Source organism: Nansenia antarctica (genome assembly GCF_963989245.1).
Source record: "Nansenia antarctica genome assembly, chromosome: 1".
Classification (NCBI taxonomy): Eukaryota; Metazoa; Chordata; class Actinopteri; order Argentiniformes; family Microstomatidae; genus Nansenia; species Nansenia antarctica.
In genome coordinates, this window is record NC_137674.1 from 46,967,572 (window position 1) to 46,994,935 (window position 27,364).

At 47.6% G+C, this 27,364-nt stretch overlaps 1 protein-coding gene across 1 annotated transcript in view; it reads right to left on the bottom strand.

Annotated features, from left to right (window-relative positions):
• Positions 1-1,162: 1,162 nt before the first annotated feature.
• evla (Enah/Vasp-like a) overlaps positions 1,163-27,364 on the bottom strand; it is a gene marked incomplete at both ends in the record, with an annotated part of 37,671 nt that continues 11,469 nt past the window's right edge. The window contains 12 exons of the mRNA XM_080523436.1: positions 1,163-1,200; positions 4,131-4,188; positions 4,454-4,514; positions 6,164-6,224; positions 6,387-6,826; positions 7,582-7,754; positions 8,934-9,226; positions 9,548-10,465; positions 11,307-11,365; positions 14,322-14,379; positions 21,350-21,527; positions 22,265-22,433. Of these exons, the coding sequence (XP_080379562.1) occupies positions 1,163-1,200; positions 4,131-4,188; positions 4,454-4,514; positions 6,164-6,224; positions 6,387-6,826; positions 7,582-7,754; positions 8,934-9,226; positions 9,548-10,465; positions 11,307-11,365; positions 14,322-14,379; positions 21,350-21,527; positions 22,265-22,433 (2,506 nt within the window). The remainder of the gene's footprint in view (positions 1,201-4,130; positions 4,189-4,453; positions 4,515-6,163; positions 6,225-6,386; positions 6,827-7,581; positions 7,755-8,933; positions 9,227-9,547; positions 10,466-11,306; positions 11,366-14,321; positions 14,380-21,349; positions 21,528-22,264; positions 22,434-27,364) is intronic.

Genomic DNA, 27,364 nt, shown 5'->3' on the forward strand with positions numbered 1-27,364 from the left:
ACCAGTCCAGTCACAGGTATATTGTTTTGTTTGAATTAATTTACTTTCGGTTTGTTTTTATTTCATCAGAACTTAGTCAGAGTGAATATAATGCAACAACCAATATTCAACCAAACCTTTCCTGCAAATAAACATATTTTTGTCATCACAAATAAATTTTTTTGCACTGAAAAAAAAAATTCTTGCACTTTTTGTTACGAGAGCAAGTGGTTCTATTTTCACATCCAAATTCAAGTTCAACCTTATAATGGGAAAAGCGGGGTATTCATAAAAACTAACCACCATGGTAAACTTACCACCATTTTTACACCAATTTAAAAGAAAAACAGAGAGATAGAATTCATGCATGCTTCATATTCAGGAAGTCAACAAAGCATAGAGGCTACATACAGTACAGTATAGTTACTACATTGTTTTTTTATCTTGGAAAAACCAGGTGGTAAATTTACAGTTCAAGGTAGGTTTTATGGATGATCCCCAGATCCCCGTCTCTTTTACATCTGTACAGGAAAACTTTTTTTTTTCAGTTGAGGTCAGGTGACTGAAGCACAATCTGTGCCCATAATGTGCTTATCATACACCTAAAGGAGAACGTAAGATTTACGTTGTAAATAATATAAAATATAAAAAGGCTGAAGTACTGTTAAATGGTGTGCAAGTCCCCCCCCTCCCTCTTTAATAATATCAATAATAATAAAATAATCATCATCATCACAGTTTTTAAATAATAAAACGGTAAAAACTTAGAAAACAAAAATATTTTCTTTAAGACTTCGAACAGACAGCAGCAGACTGGGCTGAGCCTCCAAACACACAGAGGAACACATTGAATACTCAGTGTGAATGTCTGTCCATCCTTCCATCCAGCCAAACTTCCTTTGTTCATTTTAGAATCCATTTTTCTCTCTGTCTCCTTCTCTACTTCCCCCCCCTCCTTCTTCCCTTCTTCCTTCTCTTCCCGCTCTCCCCCTTGTTCTTCTCCGCAGATCCAATGTTGGCACAACGTCCCTGCAACCTCATGGCAATGTTTCACAGTGTCTCAGAAACGTTGAGAGAACATTCCTTCCCTCCCACCTCTGCGTGTCTTCTTCTTCTCTTCGTCTTCCCATCCCCCGTCCTCCAGCGCGTCCGACTCCCACTCCCTCCTCATAGTTCACAGAGATTATGACGGGTTGATTCTACCAATTTCTTGTCTAATCGCTGAGAGAGGGAAGAAAAATTAGAAAATGGAGCCTTGTTATCATATTGCATCCTATCAACACAGACTCTGCGGTGTGCTTCAATATCCACACCTGCCTAGCATGTAGAATGAAACAACATATTCTTTATCCGTGGAGATCAGGGGCCTCATTCATAAAAAAGTACTTGAACGTCATCTTTGACTTTCACGTAAGCACAGTTTTCTAAACGGACGTAAGCATTATTTATAAAACGGGCTGAGATGGTTTAAAGTTGCGTACGTGCTTCCTTCTATAAATACCAACGCAGGTAAAAATGAACGCAGGTGAATGAGGTTTGTATTAACGCCTGTGATAGAGGCTGAATATAGCGGCTGAATTAAGACAAGTGCTATAATATAGGGTAGGCGTTCGTCTGGAAGCGGGAGAGGGCAGAGAAGGGTGGGGTTCTCGGTAAGTTGCATTTGTAACGTTTGATCATGACAACTAACCAGGCACATGCTTATACTCTACTCAAGTTGTAAAAGAAAATCAGGGGAGGTGGTGGATTTGATCATAAGAGGACAATTTTAGCATCCCCTCTCCAGTGACTTCAGTGTCAGTAACTGTCATTGCATGTGTGCGTGCCCCCTTGCACCTTGAAATAGCAGTAATACCACGTTCATTGATAAAATGACATTAAGTATGGAAAGAGGGGGGCGATTTTGACTGTTTTTATTTCAGGGGGGATGCCATCCCCCCTCAACTCGAGTGCTGCTTATACTGTAATAATATAATGGTCTTATTCTTATCAGGTGGTCTTATTCTTATATGGCTGCTCACTCCCTGACACCGGAGAAAATCCAGTATAATTTAGCGCGTGGCCGGGCAAGGTCCGTTGTGGAACGCACTAGGCATGTTGAAGGGGAGATAGACAGCTACGGAGGGATATAAAGGAAGACTGAAATACAATCAGAAAAATCAGTTCCTTTTAAATCTTGAATTAAACTCATTTTCTCGGCTGATAACAACATCGTTAATTTTATTACGAGCTACTTGCATGAATTACACTAGGCAGTGCGGCTCACATGGCTGTAATGGAAGAGCTGTACAACACACGCTGTCTCAGGAAGGCCTCAAAGATCTCCAGGGACCCGACCCACCCTGGGCACGTACACTTTACCAGGCTGCCCTCGAAAAGGAGGTTCAGGACCCTGGCCGCTAAGACAAACAGACTGAAGAACTGCTTCTACCACAGGGCCGTCCAGGCCCTGAACACAGCAAAGACCTAAGTTCTGGGCCCTGGACAGTCTGGACGGATTGAATGGCAGCTGCTGGACTGAAAAAATCAGGTGTAGTGCTGAGGCACAAACATGTACATTTCAAGCCTGCAAACTGTGACACTTTAAATAACGTGAAAAAAATACTATTGTGCAATATGACAACCCTAGTCGACTATCTGTACAGTATAGTACAGTGGATTGTGTACATAGCCTTTATTTATGTAAACCAGCTCCTTCCCTTCTTGTGTTTTTTTTTTTTCTAAAAGTTTTTTTTTTTTTTTTCCTTTCCTAACACCAGGGGAGCCACCCCTCCTAAATTTCGTTGTTTGGTACCTGTACTGTAGCAATGACAATAAAGTCCATTCATTCATAACTCCGCATAACCAGTAGGTAATGTGCGTAAGCAAGTTGAATACTCGACGTCGAGCTACGATCGTTTCCACGATCAAATTGACTCACGTTGAAATTGTATAAATCACTACGTTGACGTGGTTTTCTACGTACTACACGGGTAAGATCAAAATTTGATCTAAGCACGTTCTATGAATGAGGCCCCAGGAATCAGAGGACGGGCTCATTATAAGTGCATGGAACGAAATGAGGAATGGTATCAACGACGACACGTGTTTGATACCATTCCTCATTCCGTTCCACGCATTACCATGAGCACATCCTCAGATTTTTTCCCTCCACCAGCCTCCCCTGTTCTATAATAATGCAAAAATACATACTACCCTTAGTGTTGGACTTTGAAACCCAGCGTGAGAGAGAGAGGTAGCGGATGTTGGGGCTGTACAGAAGGGTATTGTCCCCAAGCTCCTCTTTATGTCAACAGCGAGGGGATTAGTATGAATAAGTCAATAGAAGGATGGATTGTTTGCTTACAGAAATATTGTTTGAGGATATAATTGATTAGGATTCCTGGCAACAGGAATGACACCCTGAAGAAGGCAGCCAACTGCCAAAACGTTGCTTGACAACAATAGTTGCATCGCAGCAAGAGTGTGAGGCTCTCTTCTCTTTCCGACATGTTACAATAAGCCATTGAAATGCTTTAAAAAAACGCTTTACAGCTGCCTACACACATTATACTGTTGGACTATACATCTATCAATAATACAGAATCATGAATGTTAGCACACAGTTTTGCCTGATTATTTAGCCTGACATATAGACATATAGAACTTGATATAAAACATATAGAAGTTGATATAGAACATATAGAAGTTGATATAGAACTATAGAACATATAGAAGTTGATATAGAACTATAGATCATATAGAAGTTGATATAGAACTATAGAACATATAGAAGTTGATATCGAACTATAGAATATATAGAACTGTTCTATATGTTCTATAGTTCTATATCAAGTTCTATATGATCTATATGTTCTATTAGAACGTAATACAGAACTATAGAAGTTGATATAAAACTATAGAACTTGATATAGAACATATAGAACTTGAAATAGAACATAATAGAACTTGATATAGAAGGATAGAACATAGTTCTTGATACGACTACACTACTTGCCATAGAGACATAAAACTTGGCTGAATACAGAAAATGAATCCAGGAAGACCTTGAATTTGTGGGTGTCTTTCTCCTTGCTGCTGTGCTGCCTGTGCAGACTGGATGATTCATAGCGGAGGAGGATTCATAGCGGAGGAGTCAATGCTTCACCTACCATTGATGATCTCGTCCTTCACCTTCTGCAGTTCACGTACCACTTCATCCAAGATCTCCTGTTGGAAAAACAACCCCAAACACATGTGAGAGAGTTGTTTTAAAAAAAATATTTAGGTAGGCTACTATATCTCTTTTTGAGGATTTATTGCTGTCATCACTGATTGAGGTGTTTTGACCCAACTGAGGTTGGATCCCACTGTCTTATAAGCCCATATATGGGCTGGGCACCAGCAGAAGGTGCAGTGACACACAAATAAATAAGAATCAAACAATCAATCAATCAATGATACAACAGTGTTGACACAAGGCTTGGCACAGTACCTGCTTCATCCTGTCAAAGTCTATTGTTTCCCCATCACTGGTGCTGCCCACAGGTCTCACTCTGCAACACAACACCAGCAGCTCAGAATAGGACGTGGTCATTGGATATGTTCTGCTGTGTTTCTACCGATAACAAAGAATGGGGCGCTACGGGTATTTGCAGGTGAGGCTGGGGGAGGTAGACATAGGAGGACGGGCTCATTGTAACGCATGGGATGGAATAAGGAACGGTATCAAACACATTTTTGACATTTACATTTTTACCATTTAAGCAGACGATTTTTATCCAATTAGAACAATTGGAGATTACATGGACAGTCTCCCTGGAGTAATTTAGGGCTAAGTGCCTTACTCAAGGGCACACTAGTGGTGGTGTTTCCCAGGTGGGATTTTGAAGTCATGACCTTCTGATCACCAGTCCAACTTATTATCCACTAGGCCACCACTACCCCTTTTGATACCATTCCTTATTCCATTCCATGCATTACAAGCGGCTCCTTGTATGTGGGTCAGTAATAGAAGAGCAGCTTAGACACACTGATATTCATGGAAATGAAACAAAGTGAAAAGGAGCTGCTGCACTGACTATTAACCACCAACAGAGATCATAATGGTGGCAGGTTGTTGTATTGTATTGAGTATTCTGTTTCTCTGTTTATGCCTCCAGTGTTTCCTCTACCATTCAATAGGCTACCTGCCTGGATCTGGTTGTGCCATGTTTAAAACATATTGGCTAACATAGAAATCAATAGAGAATGTTTCTGTTGATGGTGATGAATCACCTTGGTGATTTATGGGTCTCTTCAACCCGCTCTGGGAAAAATGATGGTTTATGAGTCATAAAACCAGTATGTCTACTGCAGTACCACAGACTCGTTCAAACGTAAGCAAACAATCAAGTCATTCAATCACAGATGACATCATTAGTCACGATACAGTTTGGCTTATAAGCTTATCTTGTTTGCTGAATGAATGACCATTGCTATTGGTTGAACAGGATCACCGATGGCAACCGTGTGGCCTGACCACTATGAGGTCACTGGATGGGTAGTAACCATTTCACAACCTGGACAGTAAGTGTGAATCAGAGCGGCGTTTGGATGTTTACATGAGGAAGGGTCATGCAGGTTTCCAACAGGGGAAACACGCAAGCCACTGAACTAGGAACTCTGGTTAAGAGCGAGTGTGATGCCAATTCTTCACGGTCTCTTCTAGCCACGCCCCCTCGCCAGACATGCCGGAATGCTTGTCACCATAAAGACAGTAGAACACAAAGCCTTCAGTGCATGCCCATTGGTTACGTCTCCCTAAAGCCTGGTACACATATAAGAATTTTCTAAATCGTCGGCCCCGACCATTTTCCGAGCAGATTGTCGGGAGAAATTGACTCTTAACACACCTCACACCACAGGATAATCGTGTAGGATAATCTTTAGAGCCATCCGATAATCGGGCGTTTGCTGTCCTTGGTCGGAAGGGGGGAAATCGGGCCAAAATCGGCCAGATTATCTTTATGTGTGTACCAGGCTTTAGCAGCTCGTCTCAATGAAGAGTCAATCTATGCAAATGAACTGATTCATGACATTTTCCTTTTGCCGAGATGAAAAAACATTTATCCCTAGATCAGTGAGCCCGTCCTCCGATTTCTACCTCCACCAGCCTCCCCTGGTACTAGTAGCATACTGCGTTCGGGAAGAGGATGTCACTAACCTGGACACCAGGGACGACTTGTCAGCAGAGTTGGCCCGATCCCACGGCTTCTTAACCCCGTCTATGGAAGGAGAGAGAGAGAGAGAGAGAGAGAGAGAGAGAGAGAGAGAGAGAGAGAGAGAGAGAGAGTCACTGTTAGAAGAGACTACTATCAACTACAAAAAAAATAAAAACATTAAAGGAAGCGTACAGACAGGTGGCCTCTGGGAGGCTCAGTTCACACCTGTGGAGTTCTGCTGGCCCGAACCTCTGGTGCTGGGATCCTCCTGCATAGGGAGAGGGATGATCAGTATAGGGATGATGGATATGTGGATGGTGGATATGTGGATGATGGATATGTGGATGATGGATATGTGGATGATGGATATGGGGATGATGGATATGTGGATGATGGTTATGGAGATGATGGATATGTGGATGATGGATATGGGAATGATGGATATGGGGATGATGGATATGGGGATGATGGATATGGGGATGATGGATATGTGGATGATGGATATGTGGATGATGGATATGGGGATGGTGGATATGTGGATGATGGATATGGGGATGGTGGATATGGGGATGATGGATATGTGGATGATGGATATGTGGATGATGGATATGTGGATGATGGATATGTGGATGATGGATATGGGGATGATGGATAGGTGACAGCAGCTGGTGAAACCGGGAGCAGGTCACCAACCGACAGACTGTTCACACTTTTATTCTGAAAAATGTAAATGAATGTCAGCGTTGTTGAAAATCAATGACACACTCGCTAGTCAAGCCAAAACATTGCAATGCAATGGATTCGGTGAGTAATCCCCACTTCCACCTAGTTAGTATAGAGTAGTGGGGATTACTCACCGAATCCATGGCATTGCAATGTTGTGTCATTGATTTTCAAAAGCGCAGAAATGTATTACAATTTTCCTGAATAAAAGTCTGAACATCGTAATTGGTTGGTGACTTGTTCCCGGTTTCACCAGCTGCTGTCACGTATAGGGATGATCGATACAGGGGTCATCAATACAGTATATCTGTGATACAATCATCTGCCCACTGATAGGATGTCATTTCTAAGGTGCAATTAGACACAATTCATTGATTATTATTCAGATGGGAGATATAAAGATATAGTATAATGGTATATAGATATAAAGATATGGTATAATGGTATATAGATATAAAGATATGGTATAATGGTATATAGATATAAAGATATGGTATAATGGTATATATATAGATATAAAGATATGGTATAATGGTATATATATAGATATAAAGATATGGTATAATGGTATATATATATATATATATATATAGATATAAAGATATGGTATAATGGTATATATAAAGATATGGTATAATGGTATATATATACTGTATATACGTAGATATAAAGATATGGAAATCAGTCAGGAGGGGGCCATACTTCGTCGGGTTTCTCCGAGGCTTTCCGCCTGCGGGCCAGGATGGCGTTCATCTCCTGCATCAGACCCTCGCCGCCGCTGCCGCTCCCCCCGCTGCCCGCGCTGCTCCCGCTCGACCGGTTGGCGTCGTTCTTGGCTCCTCCCCCCGTCCCCGGAGGACTGTTCTCATCCTGAGGTCACATGACATGGGCGCCCCCCCCGCCCCACTTAAGTAAGTTTCATTTGCTTGGCATGGTCACAGCACCAGAATATCTGAAAGACCCTTTGCTAGCATATCAGCCCAATAGAGCTCTCAGGTCTTCTGACGCTGGTTTTCTCTGTGTACCACATGTACAAAAGAAGAGATTTGGTGAGGCTGCATTCTCATGTTATGCACCCAAATTGTGGAATGCACTGCCAGTTTACATTAGGAATGCAACCTCAGCACATATGTTCAAGTCAAGACTAAAAACCCATCTTTTTAATATTGCCTTTAAATGAAAAAATAATTAAATTATGATTATATAATGATGCAACGTTGGCAGGAAAAGCACTATATAAATAAATAATAATAATTATTATTATTATTACGTTTCCTTCGACAGACCAACGACCAGATAGGACTGGTGTCTCTGACTCAGCCCATGAAGACCACTGCTCCTGAATAGAAGAGGTGGTAGTGGTGGTCTAGTGGATAGTGAGTTGGACTTGTGATCGGAAGGTTGTGAGTTCAAATCCCGCCTGAAGCCACACCACTACTAGTGTGCCCTTGAGTAAGGCACTTAGCCCTCAGTTACTCCAGGGGGAATGTCCCTGTAATTCGTAATTGTAAGTCGCTTTGGATAAAAGCGTCTGCTAAATGGCAAAATTAAATAAAAATTAAAATTAAGAGCACAGCTTCAAAGGAGTTCAGATGCCTCCCTTGAAATTGTGATTTAGTCGTAGAAACCACCTATCTGGCTAATAGTGAACTGCATTCAACCAGAGCCATGTGTCTTTGTATTTACCCATGGTCCAAAAAAAAAAAGCATTTAATAGAGAAAAGGGCGTCATGTGAGATTTGCCCCCCCTCAGTACAGTAACTCCAATGCCCATAACATACCAGCGGAGGCTGGTGGAGGTAGAAATCCGAGGACAGGCTTATTGTAGTAGTGCCATGGAATGGAATGAGGAATGGTATCAAACAAACACACATGTTTGATGCCAAAACCCTCACTCCATTCCATGCATTACAATGAGCCCGTCCTCCGATTTTTACCTCCACCAGCCTCCCCTCATCCATACATAGAGACAGACACTACAACCTCAGAGTCACAGTGTCGTAGACAGGACTACTAACCCTCGCTACAGTCGTAGACAGGACTACTAACCCTCGCTACTTTACGTAGTTTGGCTCCAGCCAGCGCAGCGGCCAGTCCTGAGGGCTGCGGCTCCTTCCCTCCCCACCCCGGCCCTCCTGGCCCCGCACCAGCAGGCAGCGGAGGAGGCATGGGTGGGGGCACGGTGGCTGGAGGTGGGGGTCCCGGCGGGGGAGGGCCCGGTGGAGGAGGGGGGGCTGGGGGTCCTGCCATGGGTGCCGGAGCAGGGGGCGGCATCGGGGGGGCCACAGAGATGCCCAAGGAGGAGGGGCCCGAGGAGGGGTGGCCGGTTGGGACAGGGGGACCTGGGAGGGTGGGCATCAGAGGTTTACATCATGGCTCATCTGACGGGCATGTGAAGGACCACTTATGCATATGTGCTACATAGCCTGCATGTACTACTAGATACATTGGTACTGTATATCCTTCTATCCACCAGATGCATGCTGTGTGTGAGGTGTGGTCCTCCCCCCCCCCACACACACACACACACATACAGACACACAGACACACACACACACGCACACACACACACACACACACACACACACACACACACATCCAAGTGAGAACACACACACTGCTGGCCCAGATCCTTGTCCAGCTCAGCCTCCAGTCATACTTACTGCTGTGAACTGCGATTGGCTGAAACACGGGGGAGGGGAGCATCTTTGGCGACGCCCCCTCAGACTGGCCTATGAGAGCAGGGGGTGAGGAGGAGGAGCCTGTGTTGGCGTACGTGGGCGTGGCCTGGTACATCTGCTGTGGGTGGAAGGTGGAGGGGTACTGGGCCTGGTGGGGCTGCGGGGGGGCGGGGCTCTGCTGGGCGGCCTGGCCAATCAGGGGAGGCAAGGGGACGGCCTCGCAGAACTGGCTCTCACGGTACTGAGGCTGGTGGTGATGAGGGGGGGCATAGTAGTCTTCTTGTTGGCCATTGGTGTAGGGCTGGGGGTGGGGGTGGGGGTGGGACTGGGGGTGTTGCTGGGGGTGGGGTGACCCGGAGACATCCTGGGGGTGGGGCTTGATCCTGCTGGTGAGGGGGGGCAGGGGGAGAGCCACCGGGAGGGGGGGCTGGGGCGGGCACGCCTGCTTGACGGGCACGGCCATCATCATGGGGGGCGAGGGGGAGGGCATGGCGGCGTACATGTGGGAGGAGGACCAGGTGCCGTGTTTGGGGGGCAACGCGGGCTCCTGTTGGTGGGGAGGGTGGTGGGGGTGGGACTGGGGGTGGGGTTGGCGGGCGGCGGTGGGGGGGGACAGCGGGATCTGACGGACCTGGCGGCCCTGCGGGGGGGGGCCCGCCCCCGGCTGGACGGGGGAGAAGGCGGAGGCCATGGAGGAGCAGAGCTGGGCCTCGGAGGACCCGCGCCCGCCCGCCTCCTTCTCCTGGGACGAGGAAGAGGAGGAGGAGGAGGACGGGGAGGAGGAGGAGGCCACGCGGGCGTAGGAGGGGGGCAGTGTGCTGGCGCGGTAGTGTCTATACTCGGGAGGGGTGTTGGAGTGAGTGGCGGGGGGCGGCACTTTATACTGGAGGGTGGAAACCACTGTGGGACAAGATACACACAGAGGAGGGAGGAGGTGTGGGGGGGCGGGGGGGGAGGAACAAACAAACAAGCAACGAACGAACGAACGGAGGAAAAAAAAAGAAAAAAAGAAAGAGAAAAAAGTGAGAAGAATGAAAAGCAAAGCGAGCAAAGATGAGAAATCAGAAATCAGAAACTGATTCGAATTTTTTTGTTTTTATCAACGGATAGCAGATCAAACAGAAAAGAAGCAGCAGCAGCAGCAGAAGAAGAAGCAGCGGAATGCAACATGGTGTTCAGTATGCATGTGGCATTCGTTTTCCACTCCCAGCGGACAGGAGGCTGCTGCCGGTGAATCTCTACGGCACTGGGGGAGCGTTTATGACCGAGCATGGACAAGCATGGGTACATAAGCATGAGCAAATAAAGGGGAGGGAGGAGGGAAGTCAAACAGGAGCGAACAGGAGCAGCGCTACGCTAGGCCAGGCTAGGCTAGCGCCATTTCCAGGAGGAGGAGAGAGTGGACTGTTGGCTAGGCTAGTACTAGTCTGTGCTGGTTCTTTCTCTAGAGGAGATAGGGTAGGGCGGGTGTTTGGTTACCATGCTACTAATGTGAGGGTTGGCATCCTAATCGGTGGATCTGGGAGATTGCGTGTGTTGACATTGATAGGGGATTGGGAGTTGTGTATTGACACAGGGTGCGTGCGAGGGCGGGTGTGTGTGTATGTGTGTGCAACTGTCTCTGTGTCTCTGTGTGTGTGTGTGTGTGTGTGTGTTTGTGTGTGTGTGTGTGAGGTGTGTGAGTGTGTGTGTGTGTGTGTGTGGGGGGGGGGGGGGGGGGTGTGTGGGAGGGGGACCTCACCTGATCCAGACATGTGTCGCTCCCTCCCTCCCTGCATCTGATGCTGCTCCATCATATGCCTACACACACAGAGAGAGAGAGAGACAGAGGGAGAGAGACAGAGAGAGAGAGTGAGAGAGAGAGAGAGACAGAGAGAGAGAGAGAGAGTGATAGGGAGAGAGAGAGAGAGAGAGAGAGAGTGATAGGGAGAAAGAGACATGTTAGTGGTCATCCTTAACCTTTAGCATTTCAGCAGGAGAAGGCCGGAGGAGGTAGAAATCGGAGACGGGCTCATATTGTCATGCATGAAACGGAATCCCATTCCTGACTCCATTCCATGTATTCCGATGAGTCCGTCCTCTGATGTCTACCTCCACCAGCCTCCCCTTGCTTTTCAGTGTAGATAAATAATTTACTCCTGATAAAATCATCTGTCATGTCAAAGTGCACTTAACCTGAGCACACAGATTCGTGGAAAGAGCAATTTATCGGAACGGAATTAAATTGGACTGAATTGCACTTGTGAAGAGTCTGACCTGTGCTTAGTCTATCCTGCTGTTGGATCGTATTTAGGTAGTACCTTTTTCAACCACTAGAGTGGACTGTGTACACAGCAATAGCCAATGGATGGCATGTGTCTCGTACCCTCAAACAGACGACTGTACCTCAACTAGGGGAGGCTGGTGGAGATGGAAATCGGAGGACGGGCTCATTGTAATGCATGGATCAAACAGTAACACGTAACAAACATGTGTTTCTGCCTCCACCACCCCTCCTCCTCCACCACCCTCCTCCTCCACCACCCTCCTCCCTCCTCCTCCACCACCCTCCTCCTCCTCCTCCACCACCCTCTCCTCTCCCTCCACCACCCTCCTCTCTTCACCACCCTCCTCCTCCTCCTCCTCCACCACCCTCCTCCTCCTCCTCCACCACCCTCCTCCTCCTCCACCACCACCCTCCTCCTCCTCCACCACCCTCCTCCTCCTCCCCACCACCCTCCTCCCTCCTCACCACCCTCCTCCTCCTCCTCCTCCACCCTCCTCCTCCTCTCCACCACCCTCCTCCTCCCTCCACCACCCTCCTCCTCCACCAACCACTCCTCCTCCACCACCCTCTCTCCTCCTCCTCCACCACCCTCCTCCTCCTCCACCACCCTCCTCCTCCACCACCCTCCTCCTCCACCACCCTCCCTCCTCCTCCACCACCCTCCTCCTCCTCCTCCTCCACCCTCCTCCTCCTCCACCACCCTCCTCCTCCCACCCCACCCTCCTCCTCTCCACCACCCTCCTCCTCCACCACCCTCCTCCTCCCTCCACCACCCTCCTCCTCCACCACCCTCCTCCTCTTCCTCCACCACCCTCCTTCTCCCCCCCTCCCTCCACCCCCTCCATCCTCCTCCCCACCCTCCTCCTCCACCACCCTCCTCCTCCTCCTCCACCACCCTCCTCCTCCTCCACCCTCCTCCTCCACCACCCTCCTCCTCCTCCACCACCCTCCTCCTCCTCCTCCACCACCCTCCCCCTCCCACCTCCTCCTCCACCCACCCTCCTCCTCCACCACCTCCTCCTCCACCACCCTCCTCCTCCTCCCCACCACCCTCCTCCTCCCTCCTCCACCACCCTCCTCCTCCTCCACCCTCCTCCTTCACTCCACCACCCTCCTCCTCCTCCTCCACCACCCTCCTCTCCTCCTCCACCACCCTCCCTCCTCCTCCACCACCCTCCTCCTCACCCTCCTCCTCCACCACCCTCCTCCTCCTCCACCACCCTCCCTCCTCCTCCACCACCCTCCTCCTCCTCCACCCTCCTCCTCCACCACCCTCCTCCTCCTCCACCACCCTCCTCCTCCTCCACCACCCTCCTCCTCCTCCTCCACCACCCTCCTCCTCCTCCTCCACCACCCTCCTCCTCCTCCACCACCCTCCTCCTCCACCACCCTCCTCCTCCTCCACCACCCTCCTCCTCCTCCACCACCCTCCTCCTCCTCCTCCACCACCCTCCTCCTCCACCACCCTCCTCCTCCTCCACCACCCTCCTCCTTCACCACCCTCCTCCTCCTCCTCCACCACCCTCCTCCTCCACCACCCTCCTCCACCACCCTCCTCCTCCTCCACCACCCTCCTCCTCCTCCACCACCCTCCTCCTCCACCACCCTCCTCCTCCTCCACCACCCTCCTCCTTCACCACCCTCCTCCTCCTCCACCACCCTCCTCCTCCACCACCCTCCTCCTCCTCCACCACCCTCCTCCTCCTCCACCACCCTCCTCCTTCACCACCCTCCTCCTCCTCCACCACCCTCCTCCTCCACCACCCTCCTCCTCCTCCACCACCCTCCTCCTCCTCCTCCACCACCCTCCTCCTCTACCGCCCTCCTCCTCCACCACCCTCCTCCTCCACCACCCTCCTCCTCCACCACCCTCCTCCTCCTCCACCACCCTCCTCCTCTACCGCCCTCCTCCTCCACCACCCTCCTCCTCCTCCACCACCCTCCTCCTCCTCCACCACCCTCCTCCTCTACTGCCCTCCTCCTCCACCACCCTCCTCCTCTACCACCCTCCTCCTCCACCACCCTCTTCCTCCACCACCCTCCTCCACCACCCTCCTCCTCTACCACCCTCCTCCTCCACCACCCTCCTCCTCCACCACCCTCCTCCTCCTCCACCACCCTCCTCCTCCTCCACCACCCTCCTCCTCCTCCACCACCCTCCTCCTCCTCTACCACCCTCCTCCTCCACCACCCTCCTCCTCCTCCACCACCCTCCTCCTCCACCACCACCCTCCTCCTCCACCACCCTCCTCCTCCTCCACCACCCTCCTCCTCCACCACCCTCCTCCTCCTCCACCACCCTCCTCCGTCAACCTCAACACAGATGAAATGAGGAAATACTTTCAGCAATGGACGACAACAAGTTTGATCGGACCCAGGTGTAGAAATAACATTTTTTTTGTGTGTGCCAACCTACCCTGGCACACACACACACACACACACACACACACACACACACACACACACACACACACACACACACACACATACCTCCTCTGTGCCTCTGCGTCGTCTGTGGACGGCCCATTCTGGCGCTGGAGAGCGGGGCCTGTGATACAGAACAGAAGGATCACAGTGTTATTATGTTTTTTTTAATGTTTTTTAATGTTTTTTTAATGTCTTTTAATGTTTTTTTTATGTTTTTTTAGGGCATTTTTGCTTTTTATTGGGATAGACCCAGTAGAGATTGACAGGAGGAGGATGGGTGAGAGAGAGTGGAAGGATGACATAGGGGGAAGAATTGAGGGTCGGAAATCGCAACCTTGCCAACCTTGCCATTATGTGGTATATGCGCATTAGGCTGCTCCGCCGCTAAGCACCCCCATCAGTGTTATTGTTAACCGAAACCACAATGTGACTCAAATGATTGTTTTGGACAGCTTCACTGTTTGTCATGCTAACACTTCTGGTTTTAGAACGGATCCGAATAATGACCAGGTGTCCTCCTTTCCCACGGCACGCCCTACCCTGCAGCGAGAGAGGGATGTTTAGATGATAAAGAGAGGATATGTGTGATGTTTAGATGATAAACAGATGATGTTTAGATGAGTCATGGTGGCTGTTCAGAGTAGACACCCCCTTCTGTCTTGGCCAAGGTCGCTGTTTACGAACGGAGGATCTGAATGCAGTGTGTTTTAATGAATGCGGCATTATAGTGATCATACACCAGGGGGAGGCTGGTGTGGGTAGAAATAATCGGGAGGACGGGGCTCATTGTAATGCATGGGACGGAGTCAGGAGGGGGATCAAACACCCTCTTCTCCCTGGCAGCTAGCATGAGGTGTCACGCCATCAGAGCATGACCATGTGACCTACAGTAGTGGCAGAGGCGACACTGTCTCCCGGGCAACCGTTTGACGGAGAGCTCGTTCTGTAAAGTGAGGTCAAAGGGCGTGTTTCATCTTCCCACAGTTGAGGCGTGGGTCTTCTGCTCTCCCTGCCCCCCCCCTCTCTCTCTTTCTCTTTCCTCCTCCTGCCTTCCCTCTTTCTTTCCTCGTTACCTCCCTCATTCTCATCTCCTTCCTCCCTTCCTCCTCCATCATCCTCCCTCCCTCTCTCATGTATCCTCCTGTCTCCCCTCCCTCTTTATCTCTCTCCTCCCCTACCTCCTTCCCTTTCTCCCTCCCTCTCCTCCCCTCTCTCCCTCCCTCTCTTCCCCTACCTCCCTCCCTCCCTATCCTCTCCTCCCCCTCTCCTCCCTCTCCTCCCCTACCTCCCTCCCTCTCCTCCCTATCCTCTCCTCCCCCTCTCCCCTTCCCTTCCTGTCACCTCCCGTGTCCTCATCACTTCGGCGTCTGCAAAAGTTCTCAAACTGGATCAGCAGGATGGTGTTGATCATGTCTGGACGACCGTGTCTGGTTTGTCCCCTCGACTCTCTCACACCAATTAGGAACGCTCGGGTAAACACATTCTGCGACAGGCCCAAGGCCAAAAACCACTGTTCCTTCTCACCACAGCAACACCGATACTCCCTGCTTGCAAAAGGAGTCTTGTGTGTTCTGAGTGGGTGGTTCTTGGTGGTTAGTGACAGTTCAGCTGTGAGAGTTCAGACGAGACCACGCGCCACACGTGGGAGCTGTGTCTCTGCTTCAGAGCAGTATTTATATCTGGGGCCCTGCTCTGTTCTGCTCTGTTCTGTCTCGGAGAAGGACAGGGGTTGTGTCTAATGAGCAGCACCATGCTGGGGGGGACCACAGACGTTTCCACAGGAAACCTCAACAGAACAGAGCCGACAGAGCTACAGGTCTGAATCTAACCTGACGGTGACACGCCGGACACACACCCACACACAGACACACACACGCTCGCATGCATGCACCCCCCCACACACACACACATACACGGACACACACACACACACACACACACACACGGACGGACGGACAGACAGACACACAGACACACACACACACGCGTTTTGAGTTGCATCGCTCAAGCGCTTTGAGTTGCATCCGTGTACGAAATGCGCTATATAAATAAAGTTTCACTTCACTTCACTTCACACACACACACACACACACACACACACACACACACACACACACACACACACACACAATAATTGATGTTGTGGCTGTTGTTGCCTGAGTGGTAGGATATTGCCTAGGTGACTCATACCTTACTCAGGGTTGGCATTTGAAAAACAATAACAGTAGGAGAAGTCAACTCAGCATTGTAAAATCACAGGGCGTTCAGCTGGAAAAGTACATCTCTCTTTGGGAGTGCATTACCCACCCAATTCCACGCCTGACTCCATCTTTCCCAAGTCTCCATGTCCTACTGAGCTAAGTGGCTAGGCTAACGGAAGAAGAGACTATTCTAAGAGAGAGCTATTCTAAGGAACCATGAGGGAAACCACTTATTACATATCAAGAATACCAACCAATAATCTTGCGCGCCGGCTGCAACACTAGAGCATCCCTGGGTGTTATTTCCGCTGGGAGTGTTTGGCTACACGGACAGACAGACAGACAGACAGACACATAAAGCATCATTTTATGAGGTTCTGCTCAGGGGAGGCTGGTGGAGGTAGAAATCAGAAGACAGGCTCATTGTAAATGCATGGAATGGAATGAGGAACGGTCCTCCGATTCCTACCTCCAGCAGCCTCCCCAGTGTCAGCTGAGGAAACCACCGCCTCCGTACCACCCTCAGTGTTTAGTTGGCTTGTTATGTTGGTTATACTTGTTGTTTGATGCCTTTTCTTGACATAACTGATATTATAATGATTCATCATGTCATCCTGTTCTCTATCAGAGACTGGGGGCTCCACATTTTGCATGTGCAAAAACGTGTAACATTTCTAAGCAATGAAACATAATCCAAAGGGAGTTTTGAATACTGAGTCTGATATACTACACTGATCTCAAAACCATTGTTCAAATCAAGCTACAATCAAAAATATAATCATATACAGAATAAATAATGCTGAGTAGAGTATTTGACAGTATTTTGTTTGCTCAGCACTGTTGGCTGAATCAAATTGGGTCCATAAGCCTCGGCCAGGAGCTTGGTGTTTACTCTGATTGCATCACCAGAATAGACATAGGGTGGGCAGATCACCAGAATGTGATGTGAACATCAAGGCATCCTTTCCAATTCAGAAATAGATGTATTCATTCTCTCTCAGTGGGCGCTCTTTTAATCTTCTCCCTCCTCGTCTCACAAAGAGGGGAAATATTCAGTTGTGAATCAGAGCACACATTTTGGCCCCCCAAACCCCCCCATGTTTTGAAAACAGCAGATTAACATAAACCATGCCCTATATACAATCCATGTGAGGCTGGTGGAGGTAGAAATCGGAGGATGGGCTCATTGTAACATATGGTTTCAATAAACATATCCCATTCCTCATACCATTCCATGCATTAACAATGAGCCCGTCTTCCAATGACTAATCTCTCCCTGTAAAGCCTGTATACAGGGTTTACATATTCATATCTCCCGACACTACAGTGCAGTTGTTTCGAAGTTAGCTTTCGTTCTGCTCGCCAGAAGCTCTCTTTGAAAAGAAGCAGCTTTGAGATGCCTTGTTTGTCTCTGTCTGACACTCATCTGAACTCTAGTTAGCACACGATAACGATCCACACCGCTAGCGTAGCCGCGCGCTAATTATAGCGCGTATCCAGCTGCAAGAAGTACAGGGAGCGTCTAACTCAGCATAGCGAGACAGCCAGTGGCTAAACACCCGAAACAATATCCCATTGAGGATTGAGGGCAGGCGTTGTTTCAGCGTTGCCGCCTGTGAAAAGACATTCAGTCGAACCGGATCTTTCAGTCAGAGGTTTCTTTGCAGGGTTTAGTCATGAACGTGGTTCACTTCTAGGTCGCCATATTACTTGCAACCAATCAGAAATGCACAAACTGCACAGCAATTGTCCGTCATGTCACAAAGCTAGCTCACTCGCCCTTCGAACATTTTTGCGTTTGCACTTTTAGTCGACTAGACGTCGGTGCTACCTACCAAAAGACTCACACACACACACACACACACACACACACACACACACACACACACACACACAAATGCACAGCTTGACTAAATAAGATGTACTGTATTGTCTATCTGAAGAGTGGGTAGTGGGTAGTGGGTAGTGGGTGCTGCACCACCCAAGCCGTCAACTGTTCAGATACACTAACGATGCGGACCGCTGTAATGGCTGCCAATAGCCAGCGTCAACTTCATCATAAATACAGCTAGGTGACTTATCACTGTGCACTGCTACTGATGCTACACAGCACATGTGCCTCACGACAATAGCGATAAATGGTTACCCTTTTTACCATACACTTTCATCCAAAACAACATACAATTACAGATTACAGGGACAGTCTCCCTGGAGTCATTTAGGGCTAAGTGCCTTACTCAAGGTAAGGTGGTGTTCCCAGGTGGGAGTTGAACTCATGACCTTTTGATCACCAGTCCAACTCACTACCCCTAGGCCACCACTAACCCCTCAAAGTTGACCAAAGTCAGTAAAGTCAGTAGTAAAGGTTATCAATGCTAAAATAGGCAGATGGGAAGCATCATTACCACAACACAACCCATGGTTATTCTGCACATCTGCACATCACCTTCACAGGAGACGGAGTGAATGAGTCAATTAGACACAGCTGTGACATATGGGGTGCTAGCTGTTGCCATGGTGAGATGAGGAAGAGGAGGCCCTGTGGAGATGAAGGGGCCTGATCAGGCCTGTACACAGCAAGGATGTGGAAACCCCAGGGCCTCTCGGGACACAACCTCCTCTCTATCTCTCTCCCTCGCTGACGCACATTCAGATAAATGCATGCACACACACACACACACACACACATACACACACTTACGCGTACACACACACACACACACACACACACACACACAAACACTGCGCGCGCACACACACACACACACACACATATATAATCACACACACACACACACACACACATGAACACTGCGCACACACACATACACACACACACACACACACATGCACATACATACAGACACACACTCAAACACACGCGCACACACACACACACACACACACACACACATGAACACTGCGCACACACACACTCACACACACACACACACACGCACATACACACAGACACACACACACACACACACACACACACACACACACATTTTAGATGGTGATTAGCTAATTGCCCCCACCATGAGCCTAGCTAACTAACTAACACCTTGAGCTTCAAAACATGACGTACATGACCCATTTCATTGACAGCAGATCTGCAAAAAGTCGGGTTCTAGAATAGGACCTCCTATTTGTGCTCCCCAATGCGGCCAGAGAGGCGGCGCCAGCCAGCTTCACAATGTCAGCAGACGTTGGCACCACCCTCTGTGTCAACCCCCCCCTACGCTGCACCCACAACACCCTGCACAGACACCCCGGCTAGGTACTCACTGACAACACCCTGCACAGACACCCTAGGCTAGGCTAGGTACTCACTGAGGGTGATCAACGATGTGCTGCTGCACCTCCTGAGCATCCCAGGAGACATCTCCGGACTCCGGCTCAAAGTGATGACACCCCCTCCCTGCTGCGCCATCTTCATTTTTTCCCCCCCGCAAAAACTTAATGACTGTGCACTTCAACTTCTAGTCAGGCAGCCGGATGACATGAACCACCATCTGTCTGTCTGGGGGGCCCGCAGAGATCCAGCAGAGAGGCCCCCTGCTGTAGGGGCTGTGAGCGCTGTCTGTCTGTCTGTCTGTCTGCGGGGTGTAGACCGACACACCTCTGGCTGGCGTGTGGAACCCCCATGTCTCCATACCTCCAGAGTGGCCCCCCTCCACTTCCACCAAAATAAGGCCAAGCATCATGTGAGACGGACATCGCGGCCCCATGGATATTTTAGCCAGGCCACACACCAATGGGAGGGCCAGGGCCAAGGGGACGGAAATGGCTGTCACCGGACTCTGCTCTCCCACCCCTATCCACAACCTACAATACCCCCGCCCCCCCAACCCCCCACAGCTTATAAGTAGCAGCAAGCTGTAACCAGAGAGGTTGAGGTGCTATTTAGTTAACTACGAGTAGACTAAGGCTTCGTCTGAACGACAGGGCCCCATAAATTGTACAAAGTGTGCAGGGGTGTGGTAAACCGCGTAGCGCCATGTATGTCCAGCAGGAGGTCAATCAGCTGTGTGAAAACGAAGGTCAGAGAGACCTCAATGGGTCTTTCCTGATTAAATAATGGGTACATATTTCTTATATGATATATATGTTACTGTAATAATTGGCTTGCATATGTATTTTTCGTTGTGTATATATCACTAACTTTCACCAGTTTGATGCTAGAGTAACCATTGACCAGTTCACAGTCTCAGTTCCTTTTTCCAGTGAGGTTTGTATGGCAACAGATATTTCCCAAAGCTTTTGCTCTGGAGCTTGTCAGCCACCAGAGGGCGGTAGAACTCAGATGAGAGGTACACAACTGCACTGGTCCAGCCCCCTGGCAACCCTTCTGTCATGGTTGAATCAAGGGTGGCTTCCAACCCGTGGCCACTCCTAATACCTGGTCCCCTACCCACACCCCTTCACCTCCAGTGGAGAGTCAGTATGTGCTCTAATCAGTTCCCCGCACACATCCCTACTGTCTGATTGGGATGTACCCCCAAGTGTGAGTGCACATGGTGGGGGGTGGTGGGGGGTCTCTCATCAGACAATGCATTCTGACCACAACCTGAACCAATTTATCCTCAACCCATTTAACCCAGCAGATTATGGTCACTTAATCAATCCAACAGTCCCCAAACAGTAATTCAGATAGATTGATCACAGATGGCTGAGTCAAAAGATTAGAATTTAGCATGTTTGGGTTGGGGTCTGTTTCGAATTCCGATTCACTCAATACAAGAAGTAAATTAAATGAGATGAAGTTAAATTAATTAGTTTATATATGTGCATGGAAAACAACGGGCTATTTTTCGATTTCGATTCTGGTATTCTGGTATTGACCAAAACCCTGCCAAAGGCAAACTGGGACGTCAAACATGGCCGCACCTCCGTCTTGCGAGCTGAGGACGTTGAGAGCGAAGAGCATGGCGTTGGAGAAGGTGGTGGCCTCCTCCTTGCTGGCGAAGTTGAGGCCGTACACCTGCCTGGCGTCGCGCCACTGGTGGAAGGTGGGCGTGGCCTGGTTGTACTTCAGACCCTTCACGATGGAGTAGTTGATCACCACCTAGAGGCCAGGAGGACACATAACCATGTTATGATTTAACATTCATACCATACGGTTCATTACTAACCACGAAGTCATTCACTTAGTGTCAGTATACGAGGGAAGGCTGATGGAGGTAGAAACCGGAGGATGGGCTCATTGTAATGCATGGAACGGAATGAGAAATGGTATCAAACCCCCAGCCTCCCCTGGTATAGATGCCCAGGGATAACAGGTACAGACAACTATTAGTGTGTTAAATAGATTATATAGCATAAACACTATCAAACATGGACATTCTGTTCATTCTGTCTTCATATTCATTCTAATCACATTCTAGTCACCTGAAAATGGATTTTGATCGGTAAAAATGCTTGCTCTATGTATGTAACAATAAAGTATTAATGTGTGTATTGAGACAAGTCTTTCCCCATCTACCAAACAGATTTATATATCTATTTAAGAATCTATCTTAACAGATTTATATATCTATTTAAGAATCTATCTTAATAGATTTATATATCAAATGAAGGATCTACCTCATAGATGTACATATCAAATGAAGGCTCTACCTAATAGATTTATATACCAAATGAAGGCTCTACCTAATAGATGTACATATCTAATGAAGGCTCTACCTAATAGATGTACATATCTAATGAAGGCTGTACCTAATAGATGTATATATCAAATGAAGGCTCTACCTAATAGATGTACATATCTAATGAAGGATCTACCTCATAGCCTGATATCAGTACCTGCTGGTCCTGCAGCTTGACCCCCACCACTCTGAAGGTGTTGTTGGCGGTGTTGTGGTAGATGTTGATCCGGCTGAACCCCTGCTGGCCAGGCTTGATGGGCACCCACTTCTTACTGGCGTCATCATACACCATGACGGAGGCCCGCGCCTGGCAGATGCTCTGTTCACTGTGGAGGAGACACAGACACACAGACACCAAGGTCAAAGGTCAATGCACTTCAGTTACGACAGGGTATCCGTTTTTAAAGCGTCACAGAGGTTTTTTTGTGTCTTTCACTGCAAGTGGGGTGTGTGATGTGGTGCTGTTAGCAGAGAATGGAATGGGATGTGACAGAATGATGGAATAGAATCTAATAGAGTCGAATGGAACAGAATGGAATGGAATGGGATTGAATGGAATAGACCAGAATAGGGGTGTGTTCGTAAATACGCTGTGAGAGCGCCGGAGCACACCCGGGGGTTGCTCTCTGACGGTTCGAAAATGAACCGATTTCAGTCGAAACCAGAGCGCTCTGAGTGCTCAAGAGCAGATTTCCAGAGCGTATTTTACAAATGCAGCCTAGTAGAGGACGGAATGGGATGGCATGGAATATAATGATGAAATAGAATAGACTAGAATATGTAGAATACAGAATGACTGTACCGTTAGTAAGCTAGTTCAGTAACGGGCCACTGAGAGGAGGCACGCCTCTTTGAAGACAGCATGTGGAATCTGAGTTTGTGTGGCCTCAGGAGACGGAGGGCCCACCCTATAGTAAACCATACAAACAAGCACCCTAACCCCAACACCCTAATCCCAGCGCAAACCCTCCGAACTGCCTCTCTCCCTGTTGCACTTTGCTGTGGCGCAGTGGTCTCATAATTGCATCCCTCCGAGATGTTTGGAGCCATGGCCAGAAGGGTGTGTGATGCTGATCTATGATAATGATACAGTGTGTTAAAAACAGAAGCATCTAATTAGCCAACAACCTAATCTCCAGATGGGGGAGGACTTTTATTTGTTGAAAAGTAAATGAGAGACAAAGGAAGGGATGAGGAATCTGCTTCTACAAATAATCATGTTCCCAACCAACAACTGACAGGAAATTTAATTTGTTGGACAAATCCCAGTGAATACTGGGATGAGTCTGTATACACAGCAACGAAGCACATGTTATCAAATCAAAAGATAGCTTGAGAATGAATATCAATATGGTGTTATATTAATGGCAGGTTGATATTTCACACACAGAGGGCAGCATAGGGGTGATGTCACATAACACTTTTAACAATTTGCACCGTGGGGTCTAACAGACTTGTGCCTTCTCACATCAACAGCTTTAAAAAAAGAGCACCCCAAGTTCAGGAACATTATCACCTAAATCACTAAATACAGTGTAAGTCATGGGACAGTGAATAACTGTGTCTTCTTTTAGCTATATACTCCTTTGGATTACTTTGGATTTGAAATAAAACTAACTTACTATGAAGTCACATATTCTCAGCTTTTATGTGTTGGTATTTATATACTGGTTTCACCAATTAGATGACAACACTTTTTAAATTGCTTTACTTTCCCAGTATTTAGGCAGGGTGCTGTATTGCAATACTCCTTTAAAAGTGGATATTTCAAACACACTCTTTGGAATGTAAAAGCTCAACCAATGCCATCACACAAATCATATGTGTCATCTCTACATGTTTGATTTTCAAACACATCTCACAATGTCCGTTATATAGAAATGTATCTTCCCAACACCATCCCAGCTCAATAGCCTTAAGAAGGCTCCACGGGATCTAAGGCCCCCGAGACACCAGTAGCATTCAAATGTCAACATGTGACCTCTCCTCCTCCCCCCCCCCCTCCTCCTCCTCCTTCTCCTCCTCCTCCTCCTCCTCCCCAGGAGGAAGCTAACTGATTGACACCTCAGAAAGGTTTCTCATCTCATTCAAATCAGGGACTCAAAGGCTGTGTCTCAATCAAGGGAGCTCTCTCCCTCCCTTTCTTCTGCCCTTGTTCACTCCTTCACTGATCTAACAGGACTGGAAGGTGCTAAGCAGTCACACTTTACATTATCCTAAATAAACTATATGAAAAAGCTGTCCTGGACAAGGCTAACAAGATAATCGCAGACCCCCAACATCCGCTCTCCACAGAATACGAAGTTCTCCCCCTAGGTAGAAGGTTTCGCATGCCAAGATGTAATTATAAGCTCTTAAAACTATCATTTGTCCCATTCTCCATTAAACTAATCAATTCGCTCAAGCAGAAACGATGATTAGGACATGATCACCAGCACCTGCACTTTATCTTAGACACCACTTGAAGGGCCATGTGCAATATTCGAAAACACCACTTGAAGGGTTATGTGCAATATATATATACCAAATGATGCCATGTCCAGGTGGAAACTGCTGCCAATGTCACTCAATGTTTGTTGCTGTCCTGTTGTTTACTTTGTCTACTGTATGTTGTATGTATCGTCTCTGTTGCACTTGAAGCATGAAAGTACCATGCCCAAGACAAATTTCCCCTCGGGGACAATAAAGTATAATCAATCAATCAATCATTACAGACAGAGGCAGAGACCTCATAATGATCGTTACACTCTATGTTCTGTGTCGAAAATATCTGTAAATAGGTCTGTATATGACGGCAGGCCACATCATAGGGACCAACAATCTTTCCTTAAAGGAATAGTTCACCCAAATGACAAAATCACATATTTGGTTCCTTACCTTGAAGGGAGTCTGTGAACAAGGACCGAAAAATTCACATATTGGTACTGTTTATTTGGTCACTGTAACTAACAGCTAATTGTTAGCATTTCTAACCTAATCAATGGAAGTTAGCGTGTTTGAAATGTCATGGTCAAAATAATTGGGTGAGCTATCCCTTTAAGGACTAACTATAGCCTACTGCAGTAACAACACTGACAACACAAGTCTCCACCACTCCTCAGCTTCTATGGTCTTATGGACCATAACACACCCATCATCACATACAAACACCCATCATCAAACAACAAATACACACACAGTCATCATCACATACACACACACACCCATCATCACACAACACACACGCACAGCCATCATCACATACAAACACACAACAAACACACACTGAGATCATCACACAACAAATACACACACTCACACACACACGCACGCACATGAACACGCACACGCACACAAGTATGTTTATGTTAAATGTTACTTGTAATGTATGTTTTAAATGTGGACTCCAACTAGATATATAAGTGTTTTATATTATGCCAAATGTAAAATTGTATGATGTATGATATATTTTAATGTTTGATATTTGTAATTTAAGTATGTTTTACATGTTAAATGTGATTTGTAATGTATGTTTTAAATGTGGACCCCACTAAAAGTAGCTCATGCCTATGGGTATAGCTAATGGGGATCCTTCCAATAAATAAATAAACAAATAAATAAACACATACACACACACACACACACACACAGCGCCAACATCACACCTCTTATAAGGTACACTAACACTAATTTCAGATTCAATTCTCTTATATTCTGATAATACTTGTGGCTGACAGAAAATCTAGAAGCCAAATCAATGATCAACCATCAACCCCCCCGGTTTCACAGCGTCTACACTTCCACCACTGTAAGACCTCGATGAGATATGAATATCTTACATTCACATGAAATATGAGCTAGAGAGACGAGATGTGGTTTACCCCTTCTGTCTGCATGCCATCTCAGCCGGCGATGAGGAGGAAACAGAGAGAGCTGCTGTGCTTAGCCAAATGGTTGCTTTGACTGAGGTGTACACCCAATATAATACCATTTTAGAAACAGGAAGTTCTATAGGAAATGGGGCTGGCCTGGAGTAGGTACGAATGCAACACATTATCAATAGGGCAATCTCCATAATCAATTATTCAATCGAGATATAATCAACACAAACGCTGGTGACCTAAAAACCACATTAAGCGAACCAGACATTTGAACCATTTTTGGCAGCAAGACCCCAACACTGGCAGAGGGAGGTGCACGTGACATATTACTGTATGTTAGGGAAATCTATAAATGATAAGAGTCTGAAAAATATAATTATAAAATCTAAAATCTCACTGGTAGCAGCGTTAGTACGTTGACAGCTCTGAAAGAGGGAATCCAAATAACCAAAGCTGACAAGGTAACATTGTACAGTGAGAGGTTTAACCATAATGATATTCCCCACATCTATAATCTAGTTTGGCTCTGTATAATCACCTAACTAACAGCACTTCTCAATGCATCCGAGACCTCCAGGTCGCGGTGGGAGATGCTCCGCTCTTTGACTGCCTTTACTGGGGGATCTCCTTACAAAAACAAGCCCTATTTCTGGAGCTATTGGGGTGACGAGGGGTGGCATGCCTGTAGCCTGAGGCCGGGGGTTTTAGTTCCCCAGCCGGTCAGAAATAAAGAAGAACACCCATTTATGTGGCTCACGGACATTGCTCAATCATTGCATGTGACGCATAACAAGCTAGACCTCAACTCAGGCAGGCCAGATATAGGCAACTCTCTCTCTCTCTCTCCCCTCCCCCTCTCTCTCTTTCTCTCTTCTTTATTATTTCCTCCCTCTCCATTCCATCCATTCCAATGAGACTGTCCTCCCGATTTCTACCTCCACCAGCATCGCCAGTACTGTAACCATACATCACAGTAGATATAGCATGTATGGCTGCCATAAATGAAGTGAATAACAACCACACACTACAGTTATAAAGGTCTGCTTGGGTCATGGGACCACATACTGTAGAGACACACATACAGGTCTGCTAATAGAGCTGCAGAGCTGTCTCACACCAGCTGCTCTCTTTAAAAAGGTTTATAGATGCAAAACCTCAACAAAAAAAAACCTCTACAGTGCAGACAGGGAAAAAACAGAAAGGAGAGAGAGAGAGAAAGAGAGAAAAGGGCAGCATAGCAATACAGATACATAATGACAGAATCTGAAGGGACACTTCTAGCAGACTGTAGACGAATCTGTCACTCAAGCGTCTGTGCCTCTGCAGGGTGACAGGTGAGGGAACACATTAGGATCAGGTGTGACTGTACAGCAGGGGAGGGTGGCGCAGGTAGCCTA